Source organism: Eleutherodactylus coqui, chromosome 2 (genome assembly GCF_035609145.1).
Source record: "Eleutherodactylus coqui strain aEleCoq1 chromosome 2, aEleCoq1.hap1, whole genome shotgun sequence".
Classification (NCBI taxonomy): Eukaryota; Metazoa; Chordata; class Amphibia; order Anura; family Eleutherodactylidae; genus Eleutherodactylus; species Eleutherodactylus coqui.
The window spans coordinates 174464459-174478421 of NC_089838.1; the positions used below are offsets into that span (position 1 = coordinate 174464459).

General features: G+C 41.4%; 1 protein-coding gene across 5 annotated transcripts in view; it reads right to left on the bottom strand.

Annotated features, from left to right (window-relative positions):
- The window catches only part of KMT2E (lysine methyltransferase 2E (inactive)), a 95596-nt gene that overhangs the window by 42841 nt on the left and 38792 nt on the right, over window positions 1-13963 (bottom strand). For all 5 annotated transcript variants that reach the window (XM_066591965.1, XM_066591963.1, XM_066591964.1 and 2 more), the window contains 4 exons: window positions 10050-10219; window positions 8957-8995; window positions 7150-7380; window positions 4235-4365 (listed from right to left, as the gene is read on the bottom strand). In XM_066591965.1, the coding sequence (XP_066448062.1) occupies window positions 4235-4365; window positions 7150-7380; window positions 8957-8995; window positions 10050-10219 (571 nt within the window). The remainder of the gene's footprint in view (window positions 1-4234; window positions 4366-7149; window positions 7381-8956; window positions 8996-10049; window positions 10220-13963) is intronic.

Sequence of the window (13963 nt, forward strand, 5' to 3'; positions counted from 1 at the left end):
AATGCGGCTAGGGCTTATTTCAGTGGAAACAGTAGGACTTTCTACTGTTAAAGTTGCATCGTACTGTACGAAAACTGCGATTTCATGCGATGCAACACAAAGGAAGGCTTCATAGGGAAACATGAGCTACAAAAAACCCCCCAAAACAACAAAAATACAAATCGTGGCTGTGTGGAGCATGCCGTGATTTTTTTTCTCACAAGATAGCATCAGATAAAACATTGCTAATGTGATGGAACACATAGGAGAGCATTGGCTTCACATACATACGATTTGTAACATTGTCGCATTGCGAGAAAATTGTGCGATTTTGTAGCCCGTGTAAAAGTGGCCTTATGCTGGGGACCTCACACATCCACCGATTAAAAAGGGATGACCTATCCAAATTACATGGTATCACTTTAAATTCCTCACAATTTACCTAGTTTTTCAGACTATAACAAGCAGCTTTTAGCAAGAAAAAACCTTGTTAAAAAGGTCTCAGCATCTTCTAGCTGGAATAGCCACCTCCTCCAACTACTTCGTATCTAGCTGATCGGGTCAAGATGCAGCTCCTCCTCACAGGCCCAGCTGTACTATTACTTCTGAATAATCATTAAGTGCTTCAGCTTGCACCACCTATAGTTATTACCGTCCATTTGTATTGATCTCTCATCCCTTTCTCACTCCACTGCCTGGTCTCTTCATCCCCGTCACTGGTAGTCAGGGATGAAGAACAACTACTGGGGCTGTTTATTAATATGCTGTAAGTGGAGGTGCAGAACTTCAAGGATTAATCTCTGAGTGAAGCAGCCCAACACATACTGGACAGGGATGTGCAAGAGAGTCCAGTGCAAGGCGATGGAAAACATCACCACTACCGTCACGAATGCAGGTGGCCAATTTCTCTGGCTTGATGGAGTGAAGACACAGAGCCAGTATGTGAGTGAACATGTAGGGCTCCAGAAAAAAATATACATGTGGCTCCCCAGCACCAAGAGAACTTTAGAAACAAGCATTTATTAGACATAGCTATGTTCATATCTGTACCAAAGGCTCCATTCGTAGCCTCCAGCACAGATCTAGCATGAAAGCCAAAACGAAATAGCGCAGAATGCCATTTCGTCCAGGAAAAACTTCATTCAGCATGTGGAAGCTGGACCTCATTATGGTCAATAGGATCCATCTGGTGCCACTCGGGTCCAGTACTTTCATTGTTTGGCTAAGAGGATGGAGCAGAACAACAGAAATGCTGGCGCAAATGCAAAGAAAGTCCATCTGGTTAAAATACAGAATGACTACCCAAGGAGAAAATACACGTGGATACTTCACTGGTGCTGGAAACCCACATAAATATCTTCCAATAGCTTTACTTCTGCAATACCAGGTACATTTAAAGCCCTTAAAGGGCAGCACACACAGTTCAACCCCCATCCCCAAGCACTTTACAGGAGGCTGTCGCTTATCCTATGTACCATGTAAGAGATAACGGAGTAGTGTAATATCCCAATAATGGCTCTTGTACCCATTCACTACCCCCTTAACCATAGTAGATTTGTAGTATTGTTCTTGTACTAAGTATTTTCTACCCTAGACCACCATGAGATGAAACACTACCCTAGACTAGTTAGTCACATTAATATAAAATATAAACCAGGGGAGAACAAGGGGAAACAAAAGCCACTCAACAAATCCATAAAAGGCTGTTTTAATCCATGATACAAAATAATTACATCACTGACTACTATTTGCACCTGTATGTGCCCACAATACAATTCTTCCACATGATGGATTAGAACTGTCTTTTATGGATTTGGTGAGTGCTGCATGTCTTTTCTTCTCCCCTGGCTTATTATTGAGGACTGATTTCATAAGCAGAGTGCCACCTGTCCTAGATGCTGGGCCTTCTAATCTCTATATGTACTAACGAGCAGTGCTAACTTCCTTTTCTCCTTCTATGATTATTAGTATAAAATATTGCAAAAAATGTGCTGATTTAAAATCATGAATTAGCTCCAAAAAAGGAAAGAAGTGAAGGAGCAGAATTCATGAACCTTTGTCAGCAAGGAATTGTTTGCAGAAGATTTCTCAAATGTATACAAACTCATGCTAAGAGTTAATCATATTAAAAAATAAAAAACCTCAAAAAAAAAGTTTTCTTTTTTGTGATCAGTTTAGTCATTGGACCATCCTAAAAAGCAGGCCTTGTCCAAAGTGTGTCCCTATTCAGACCACAAGTGAGTGCTTAATCTGTGGTGTGGCAATACTTGTTCAAAATGCCTCCAGCACCACCACGCAGGATATTAAGCACTATACAGTGCCTATTTAAGCAAATGAGCTGTCTGTGTAATGTAGGTTCCAGATTAATAATGTACCTGGGAGCCACTAGCTCCTAAACTGAAATATTTGGGAGGAGTCAAATAAAATTTTTATTTGACAAAATTAAATACATAAAGTTATAATTGGACAGTCTGACTTACTATACCGTTTTTTTAAATTACAGAAAAACAAAAAAGGTTGATACCTTTTCGATGGCTAACAAAAAGAGATGATGCTACAGTAAGCAATTAAACTCACATAGGGCTCTTACTCAGGCTTCCATTAAAGCCCCCTGTCCATGGCCGTGATGGAATATCGCTAGCGATATTCCGCCATAAGGGAGCAGAAATGACAGGTCTCCACAGTAAGCCCACCTCGATAGATAGGCTCATCGCGGAGAATCACGGCAAATCGCAGCATGCCACGATTTGAATTCCGTGGGCAGAGAATCACTGACGGACTGCGCTTTCCAAAGTTAAGTCTATGGAAAGCGTTCACTGCGTTATACAGCTGGATTATCACAGCGGGTAACGCAGTGACATATCGCCCGTGGACAGGAGCCCTAAGCCTAAGGAAGAACCCCAAGCTTGAAAGTTTTTTTTGATAGCCATTAAAAGGAATCATATCTACAAAAGTACTTTGTTTCTCTTAAAATTATATATACATATCCAGAGTACTGCAATAGGAGTCTAAAAGGTCTGCAATAAAATTTTATAGCATTAAAAGTACATGCCATAAATGTATGATAGGTGCTAGTTCCACTTTCAGGAGCTGTCAGAACAACTAGGGTCCTCTTCTTCAGAAAGGAAGAGCCTATGCATGCGACTGTCCCCAACAAAACTGATAAATCTTGAGACCATTTGCAAATTTTGACTCCTATGCGTGGCCATCTTGGCTGCCATGTGCAGCCACATAATGCAGAAACACTGAAAAGGTCCTACAGAGGGCAAGATGCTCTTTGTAATTGCTATCCTCTCTAGCTAAGGCCGCCTGCAGACGGTTGGAAATTCCGCGGCGGGATTCCCCGCAGAATTTCCGCCCGTACACGCCTGCATAGGATTGCATTGCAATACGCAATCCTACGCAGACGGCCGCGGTTTGTCTGCGCAAAATCCTGCGCAGAAAACAAACAGCGGTATCTTCTAATTCTGCTCTGCGAGCCCCGCACAGAAAAATCACTCGCCGGCCGCCGGCTCCGCTCTGTGCATGCGCCGGCACATGAAAGAGCCGGAGCTGCGGGAGTGGGCGAGTTCCGTGCTGCTCTCTGCAGGCGCTCGGGTCTGTTCCGGCTGCAAGAATTCTCGCAGCCGGATCCGACCCGGCCGTCTGCAGGCGGCCTAAGACATGAGGACATTACACTATTAAAGGGGTTTTTCCACTGTTGAAATAAATAAATATAAAATCAAATAAAGAGAGAAAAAGATACTGTACACCTCAACTGTCTTCAGCCCCCAGGGACACAGTTGAACGGCTCCAGCTGTGTCTGAAAGTATGTATGTCTGCCAATTAGAAGCCAGAGCATCAGCATCCCAAACTCCTGGCATCATGGCGCCCAGGGTGTGAGTGCTGATGTCAAGAGTTCAGGATGGTGATGCTGCAGCCTCTGATTGGCTGCAGTAGTCAGCTGGCTTCTGCCAGATGTACTTAATGGCAGATTGAGTCTGAGCCCTTTCAGCTGTGGTCCAGGGGTCTGTAGACAGGTGTGTATAGTCTCTTTATTCTCTGCCATGCCCAACCTTTAATTTTACAGTAGGAAAACCCCTTTAATTCATAATTCCCTAATGGGGTATATGAAAATAAGTTTTCAAAGTATACAACCTCTAAGATATCTACAGCCATTTCGAAAGGTTTTGTACACAGTTAATTATATTCCCAAAGTTTCTTTAAATGTCATTGTTCGCGATGGACAATTAATACCTGTGCCAAGCGTACGTACCTTTTAAAGAAGTAGCCATTAGCTTCAAACTGCTCCCGAAGCATGAATTTTCCTCTATATTCAATTATTAAGGTTTCAGATTGCAGGTCCTTTGCAGCTTTCAATATTTTTTTATTCTTCTGCATATAACTCTGTTCGAAACAGATACGTTTAAAATGTTAGACAGTTTTAGATTCATTTCATTTATTTTGTGCACAGAAGTAAAGGTTACGCATTTTGCTGTAGTCACAGCAAATAGTGGACATGACACCTACAGTTTTTACAATCGGATCTCCAAACATTTTTAACCTATAAGGGCTTCATCAAGAAAAGTTAAATTTCAGCTTTTTCTTAGTTATGGAGCTCTATATACCTTAGTGCAGAGTCTCTCAACTCCAGTCCTCAGGAAACCCCAACAGGTCATGTTTTCAGGATTTCCTCAGTATTACACAGGTGATGGAATAATAGTCAGTGCCTCAGACATTACCACAGGTGATCTTACTATAGGATATCCTGAAAACATGACCTATTGTGGGGGGTCCCTTGAGGACTGGAGTTGAGAAACACTGCCATAGAAGGTTCACTTAAGAGCACTGTTCTGATATTCCGTATAAGCCCTGACAACTAAATAGTGCTGCAACTTGAAAGTCAGATGTTGATCAACTGTCTGTGAAATAAACAGGTTTCGATGTAGCCTAAAATATGACAACTTAGGGTGGCTTTACATGGGACAACTACCATTTAAATGGTTGCAGGAAATAGTCATTACAATGTTGTTAGTGTGGGAATGACTGTGCGCTTTTACAAAGAGCAAATTGTTGTTCACCTGTTCAACTTCGCAGTCACTGAAGTATGCACCTCTCTGCAAAGTTAATGGCTAGTCGTTACAAGACAAATGATAGCCTGTTTAGACCAGACAGTGAACCAGCGACTATTTTACAGGTGAGCTAAAACTAAGCGACCACTGAACTATCACTGCTGGTGGCCATATTTACACAGAAAAACCATTGCTTACATTTGCTCTTTGTAGAGCCACCCTAAGGATATTCAAAACAGCGTTATGCAGATAAGCTGAACTTCAAAGCATGTAGATCTTCTTAACCAAAGCTGCATTTTAAACACCTAAGGTCACTCACACACAACCCCGGCAAAGTGCTGCGATTTCACTTTTGCTTTCGGAGGCAGCATTCTTGCCTCAGACAGCGGCTTTAGCACACCCCATCATTGATGAGGTGCACAAAACGCAAAAAATAGAACAGATAGCACTCAAAAATCATGGCACTAGAAAGCGCCGCATTCAAGTCTACGAGGCTCCATTGAAATCAATGGGCGCGTTCTACTGTAATTACTGCGGCATTCAAGACGCTGTGGTAATTGCTGAGAAGAAAAATAAAAAAAGTCTCTGTGAGAGAGTGTCCTTAGTGTCACATTAGAAATGAAAAAAAACCCTACCGTAAAGAATACTTTGTATTGTATATTTTGAATGTATGCCTCATGCAAATCTATCTGCCGCATAATTCATTCACCTCAAGTTCCTTTTTTTTCTGGTTTACACGGAGAACTACTGATAAAAGTGAAGGACGATCTTTAGGTTGGACTGAATTTAATGAACACCTAGCAGGGCCCGAAAAGCGGACGATGGGTGCACATTTACACACACCGATTATCGCTAAAACAATCACCGATTAGCGATTTTTTAGCGATCAACGGCTGGTGTAAATGGGCCTTAACCCCTTAGTGACAAAACTCATTTTATCCTTAAAAGAGACTAAGTTTATAGGCTAAAAGGAGGTAACCCGCCGAGTCCAGGAATGTAAATGTTATACATGCCTTCGCAGTCATTCCACAGCGCAGCTAAATAGTCCCCAGTTATAAAATTAAAACAGGCTACTTAGCAGTGCTGTTCAATGCACTTAAGAGGCAGTTTCCAGCACTTACATCGGGGAAACGGCAGGGGAGATAAGTATAACACACATCTACAGAATCAGCGGGTCACCTACTTTCAGCCCATAAGCTTAGCTTATAGGGCTAAAAGTAAGTGAGAGTCTCTGTAAGAACCAATAAATATGCTTCCCCTCTTTGCCAATCTGAGTGCATAAGACTTGCTTCATGGGAGGAATCCTAGTTTTTATAGGAACCAGTTTCAGGCACATGTATTGACAAAAAAATTATTTTTTTGCAAAAGAGCACTGAACACCAGATCCTTACTGTGCGCGATGATCGCGCTCCCTTCATACACAATTTATTTCCTCTCACTGCTCTTGACACACAGCAAGGCCACTCACACAAGAGTTTGTAAAAACACTACATTTTTCAATGCAGCGTTCTATAGCTTTGAGAGAGTTTACCAGCGTTTTTACTGCATATTTTGCAAGCTGATAACGTTGTTTAAACGATAACATCTAACAGCACCCTTATGCAAAGTACTAAAACCCTAATTAGCTAAATCGTGTGTCCTACACATTTCTATGAACCGTTAGACCTTTCCCTCCCCGTTCCTGTCGTTTGTTTAGAGTCCCAGACAGACTAATGGACTCTGCAAAAATCTATCCTACAATACAATACTGCAGTACACTGAAGCATAGAAAAGAAATGGTTAATTTTTAATCAATTACAAAAAATTATTTTTATGTGAAAATACACAGATTTACAATTTAAAAAAAAAGTCAGTGTGTTCTTATCCTTTATGTTTTATCAAGCATTAGCGATAAAGTGTTTGAACTGTAATGGTAAATCATGTCATTTACAGAAAACCAAGGTGAAGCAGGATAAAGGACATTTCATTTTCTCTTCTTGGTTACACATTCTTTTACATCCATGTCATAAGAGAATCTAACCACACATAAAAACCACACTGAACTTTGTAGTGTGCCTTCACTCCTAAAAAGACTGCGGTAAGTACACATTCATGTGAGAACAAGTAAACTGATACCTACCTCAACCGGGGGTTTAAATAAGAGATTGTTAGGGTTCAAGACAGACTTTCCAGACTGCTCCTTTCTATCACTGTCACAACCAAATCTTAGCGCTATCCTTTGGGCCTCCCTTTGAACACCTTCACTGTATTGGTTGTTATTCGCTTCTTCATAGTGGTCCATCCAAGCTTTGATTTTACTCTCCCATCCATAGGTGGGATTGTCAGATGGATCAATTTCTGGAGCAGAACCCTAAAATTAAGAAGAAGAAGAAAAAGTTGAGAGGTTTGCCTGTGAAAAAAATGATAAATCACCTATCCACAACATAAGTGATAAACATCATCACTGACAGTCCAACTGTTGGAACCCCCACCAACAATGATGTGCAGGGGTTGTGGTGCTTGAGTGAGCGCTGTGACCTCTTCATTGTATGGACACAGCACGATTAATTGTGTACCAGCACACTTAAAAAGGACTTGTTATTACGAATGGCAAGGAGCAGAGGGAAGAGAGACCTTGTTGGAATAGGCAAAGCCTCTGTTGCAAAGCTATGCAGCCTCCTGTCAGCGAGGTTGGCTGCATAGCTTTGCAATCGTGACTCTGCCTATTCCAACAAGGTTTCTCTTTTTCCTCTGCTTCCTGCCGTTCCCCTGTAAAGGATCTTTTTAGTTTCAGGTCTCAGAGCTGTGAATGTATCAGGTGGGTGGTCCCCACTGCTCACTCTCAATCAAATCTGACATCTCCCTTTGATAGTACGAACTGGAGATTGTCCACTTGACACATTTAAAAAGTATGGAATCTGAAACAAAGAACAGCCTTTACGGGGCGAATGGAAGAGAGTAGAGTGCAGTTAAGGAGTACCTGCACTTTCTCCTTCGAAGCACCCTTCTGCTCTGCTGGCCGTTTCTGACCCCTCCCGTCAGCTGAATATGGCCCCATATTGCTCTATATAAAAGTGCTATATAAAGCAGTCTCTAGCTGCCAGAAGGAGCCGAGAGGTCAACGGATCAGAAGCGCTCAAGAGAATAAAACAAAACATCTACAATAAAAAGCTTTTTCTTCATTAGCTACAATATATACCGTTCTTATTTCTTGCAACACAAATTAGGGCAATTTGCACAAAGTCCTGCTAACACTTCGGTTTGCTATTTTTGGTCAGTTTTCATTTCTTTTTGATGGCCAGAATAGAACAGCATGTTGAGATATGCTCTCCCAACAGATTAAAAAAAAACAATAATAATAATAATGCTATGAACATAACAGACCCAATAAGTCTTAAGGCTGGGTTCACACGGGGCGTATTCCCGCCGGAAATCCCGTGGTTTGGCCGCAGCAAAAACCGCGAGATTTCCGCCAGGAGAAACGCCGCGGAAAAACCTGCGACGGCTTTTCCGTTGCGGTCGGCGCTCCCACAGAGGAGAGCGCGTCCGCGACGGAAGTAAACAATAAATAGACATGCTGCATCTTTTGAAACCGCGGCTGGGGCGGCCGCAGCCGTGGTTTCGGCCGGACTTAACGCAGTGAATTGGCCGTCCCGTGTGGACGAGATTTCTGAGAAATCTCGTCCACATAGCTGGCTAATCCTGAGATTAGCGGCCGCTGGCGGATTTGCCGCGGCGAAATTCCGCGCGGCAAAAACGCGGCAAATCCGCCCTGTGCGAACCCAGGCTTAGACTACATCAAGATTAGTCACAGAATAGCTTCAGTAACAAAAAATAAATAAATAAATATAGAAGCTATAATATGTGCAAACAGAGCCCCTTTTAAAATTTTAACTACAGATGGTGAATACAATTTTCTTTTAATTCAAATGAGGAACTCACTGTACCTTTACGCGAGAAGATTTTCTAGATCCTTCTCTAAATGCCTGTGGAGATAATATTTAGAAATTAGAAACACGCAAAAATTAAGACATTATCCGAACACACAAAGCATTCTACAGCAACTGGTACCTTTTTCAGTTGCAAGTATTAAAATTCCCGTGACATTTAACAATAAAGAAAAACAAAACAAAATACAACACATGCCATGTCCTGTAATTTTCAGACCCAATGAGGTAAACCCTATACTAATTAAAAGTGCGCTCACTTCTTGTTTAACCTGCATTAGGGCATATTGGTTGCAATGGACATTTTCAAATATACTTAAATTTCTTATTATAAATTTACTGCGCATATGTGTAAACATCTGGACTACTAGCCATCTTCAGTGGAGTGTGCTCTTTAAACAACAAAATAAATTATTAAAATCACTAAAGCACCTCCTCAACAAACAAAAAAAAAAGAAAACCACGCACTTTAGCATTACTTAAAGGAGATGTCCCGCGCCGAAACGGGTTTTTTTTTTTTTAAACCCCCCCCCCGTTCGGCGCGAGACAACCCCGATGCAGGGGTTAAAAAAACCACCCGCACAGCGCTTACCTGAATCCCGGCGCTCCGGTGACTTCTCTACTCACCGCTGAAGATGGCCTCTTCCTCCGTGGACCGCAGCTCTTCTGTGCGGTCCACTGCCGATTCCAGCCTCCTGATTGGCTGGAATCGGCACGTGACGGGGCGGAGCTACACGGAGCTACACGGAGCCCCATAGAGAACAGCAGAAGACCCGGACTGCGCAAGCGCGGCTAATTTGGCCATCGGAGGCCAAAAATTAGTCGGCACCATGGAGACCAGGACGCTAGCAACGGAGCAGGTAAGTAAAAAACTTTTTATAACTTCTGTATGGCTCATAATTAATGCACAATGTACATTACAAAGTGCATTATTATGGCCATACAGAAGTGTATAACCCCACTTGCTGCCTCGGGACATCTCCTTTAAGTTAGTGCTTGAAACTCCATAATGGTTTAAGGTGACTAAAACTGGATGGGATAATTATAGTATATAGAAGAAAATAAAACCAAAGTTTAATGTTTAAAGTCTTGCCTTTTTTGACTTTATATTTTGTTCCTTTTCTCCACTTTTCTTTCTTTTTTTCTCATTCACCTTTGTTACTCTGGTGGCAGTAAGAGTAAGTGTTGTAGGAGTGTGCTGACAAGCAGTGTACAGCTCCATAGGAACTTCATCGCAACTCTCTGTTGCACTGGTATCTCCATCTTTAAAAAGCAGACAAGACAGACATTAAACAGTTTTCTGCATATTCAAGTACATATTTAAAATATATATATCTTTAATAGAGATGAGGAAAGGGTTTTGTCTGATTAGAATTTTTGCAATTTCTCAACGAGTTATATCAAGTCATCAAATTTGAGATTTGATTCACAAGAATTTAAAGGAGTTTTGCAGGATTGGTTTACCAATGACCTACTCTCAGGATAGGTTATCAATATTGAATTGGTAGTGGTCCGTTGCCTAGGACTCCTGATTATTAAAAGTTTGAAGAGGTTGTATCACTTGGGCCTCTTCACTGCACAACAGTGTTGGATATAAATCTTCCAAATCTGCGTCAAAATCTGTTCACCGAGCCCTGTTATTGGCTGCAGCCACCTGTGAGGTCTCATAAACTAGGTGCTACTCCAGCTGCAAACAGAGGCCGGAGCAGGGGACCATTACGGTCACAGCAGGAGCTGCTAAGAGGGGAGTGTTATTTTACTGCATTGGAAAGGGGTTGTCCAGAATTCTTACAACTCGGACAACCCCTTTAGGGCATAAACAGGCCCTTGGGCTTGAAGGCATTAAGCAAATGGTGTACAGGCTAGAGTCTCTGTATGGGGAAGGCAGGTTACCAGCTGTTGCAAAGACAGAGGCTTGCCTCAGCGAGACTCCTCCCACCTACTCAGAGGACTGAAACTTATACAGCCGGCAGTAGGAATAAGTAATGATAAATGCAGGATACAAGTCATATAATGGCAAGAAATGGTAATTCCTCATGTACACACATATGACAGCTTATCCTGAAGAGTAATCTGAAAGTGCAGGTATGCTTTAAAGGGCTAATCTAGGAAAAACTCACTGCACCCCACCATCTGATTGCTCACAGGGAAAGAGTCCTCTTTTATGCACGTTGCACTCACTTCCATGCAGTGCAACCTCTTGTCTGATACACATCAGACACGATCTTGATTTTCAGATCCCCCTCTTCCTCTATGCTGTGCTATGAATCCAATGATGGGTCAGAACAGTATCTCATCACCAGCTGAAGCCAGTGCCATCTCTGCCTGATGGGAGCACTGTGTGAGTATCACGCTCTATCTTCTCCTAATATTCAAGTAATAGGTCTGGGTAAATTAACTGTTATCAAAATACTAACGACGACCTGTCCGTCCATGAGTGGGTTTGTGAGTGACTTACATGCTCCGCCCCTGATCACATGACCATGACGTCATCAAAGGTCCTTCATCCCCAGTGAGGGAGTTACGTGCTCCGCGCCTGATCACATGATGGTGACATCATCACAGGTCCTGTACACACACGGCTGCTGTCCAGCTAGGTGTTCATTAGTATTCCATAGCAACCGAGGCCACAGGGGGTTCGTAGTCCACCTGTAATCTGCACAAGGATGCAAGACCTATGATGTCAGAGTCATGTGATAAGGGGCTGAGCATTTTAGTCATTCACTCGGGATGAGTGTCACAGTCATGTGATAGGGGCGGAGCATGATGATGACGTCATAACAGGTCTTTCATCTCCAGTGATGTGCTGCTTCTAATTCCTGTTATGTGGGATGAACAATTATGTAGCAGTGCTGTGTGCGACGTGCATATAACACAGCACCACCGGAAACACTAGTACTATAATGTCCTAATAATTACTAGTCTTCATTATAACTGTGTGAGAGAAGCTATACAATATCCACTCTAAAGAGTCTGTGAGAAACAGCTCATGTAATGCCAATATATAGTAAGTCCTAGTGACATAACCAAAGGAAAGAAAAATTCTCGAAAGAAAGGAATAACTAAAGGGGTAATACTAGCTAACATATTAGGTGACCAGCTACATAATGAATGATTTTTAAATTTACCAAAGTGGCCTTTTAGGTTCTAATTGTGTGTCCAAGGTGGGGCAAAATTAAAATGAGGGGGTGAAGGGGTCGAAGATGTTCATCGTTTAAAGGCAGCAGAACAGACCAAACAGAAAAATCAATGCTTAACGCTAATACCCTATCCACAAGATAAAAAACAAACACTGAATGCAATAAATACTTGGGCTCTGTTCATATTTCCATTCTTCAGTTTTGTTACAGAACAGAACAAAAATAAAACGCGCCGCTGGATCTATCAAAATGACAGATCCTGGCGCCGTCTGACAGAACCCACTGACTACAATGGGTTCTGCAATTTTAAAAGGGGGAAAAAAAACAGCATTGATGACAGAACCCCTGGATAGACTGAGCAGACAGAAATGTGAACAGAACCTGTGGGCACATGTATATACTGAGCTTTTGGTGCAAAATTCACATTGAAAATCTGCACCACTTCTGCAGTTTGTAAAGCCACCCGAAGGTAACATTCATCAGTTTTTAAGTTAAAGCCAGTAGTGGCTACAAGAGAAGTGAAAGTTAAAAATAACTGCATCAAAAACTAGAAATCTGACTCGCTCTTAAACCTGTAATAAAACATACAATAAATGTGTATATACGGTTTCCATGTTAGACTCCTACAAGAAGCATACAGATAGGTAGGCATGGTTTTCAAGATCACTAACACTTCGTATTTTTCTGACGTAAGGAGATTGTAGAACCAGACTGATGAAGGAACATACTCTATGTAACTATGTATACTCTATGTAACACACTGCATTATTAGCCTCCAACTCTCAAGCCACCTTAAAGGATTAAAAAATATATATACACAATATCAAATACATAACAAATAGAACAAAGAATATGCTGTTATTTCCCTTCATGCACTGCAGGAGTAGTCAGAATACAAGCAGTCTCATGGATATATATATTTTTTGACAATTTGAAAATTGCAGCTCCTAATTCAGGGCGAAAAACTTTTGCTGGGAAACCCAAATATTCCTCAATAACTTTTTAATATTTGTATGGTTGTCTTTACAAACTGATGTGTTTATATTGTATGCTGCAAAACGAGGTCCACCTAAAGCATATGCTGAAAATAACCATATCTAGAATCCAAGCAGTTTTTGTATGCAAGTCTACGTATTGCAAAAGACACCTGCTAATTTGACATCAGTAATGGCAGCAATCTCCTGCCATATCGAGTCTTTGAGGGTGTCCATTGTTTGCAACTTATTTTTGTCCACCTTCAGGAAACCCCACAATGAGAAATCAGCTGGCATTAGGTTTAGTGATCTTAGCTGCTACAGAATGTTTTAAATTAAAATCAGTCACTGAAAACTTTCAATTTCCTTCATGCTGCCATTAGAGGTGTGGCACATTACACCAGGTTGTTGAAAGTAACCTTCTGTTAATGTGCCTCAAATTTCACAAATTTGTGAATACAGGATTTTGTCAGCGCAGTTTCTTTGCCACACTCATTTTAAAATTCTTTAAAACCAAAAACTGTTCACTAGTATTCATGAACAAATACAAAACGGGGCACATTTGCTAATAATTTGCACTGTATAACTTGTAAAATAAGGGATTTTAAAAATGTGCCACATTCAGCAAAGCTGGCTGGTAAATTTGTTGAATTTTAAGACTAATGCACTTTTTGGAGCACAATTTAGGCCACACCCCTTTTTTTAGGAAAAGAAAAACCTATTGTATTTTAAAAAGTAATTTTGACCCATAATGCTCACCTGTGTACATGTGTGAGTCAAATGCCTGTTTGAAGGTCACACCTCAATGTCACAGGTACAGACCATTTCTTAGAGTGGTGTAATGGATAAACAGACATAGGTGAAGATATATAAAACAGTCTTGGTTTCCTATA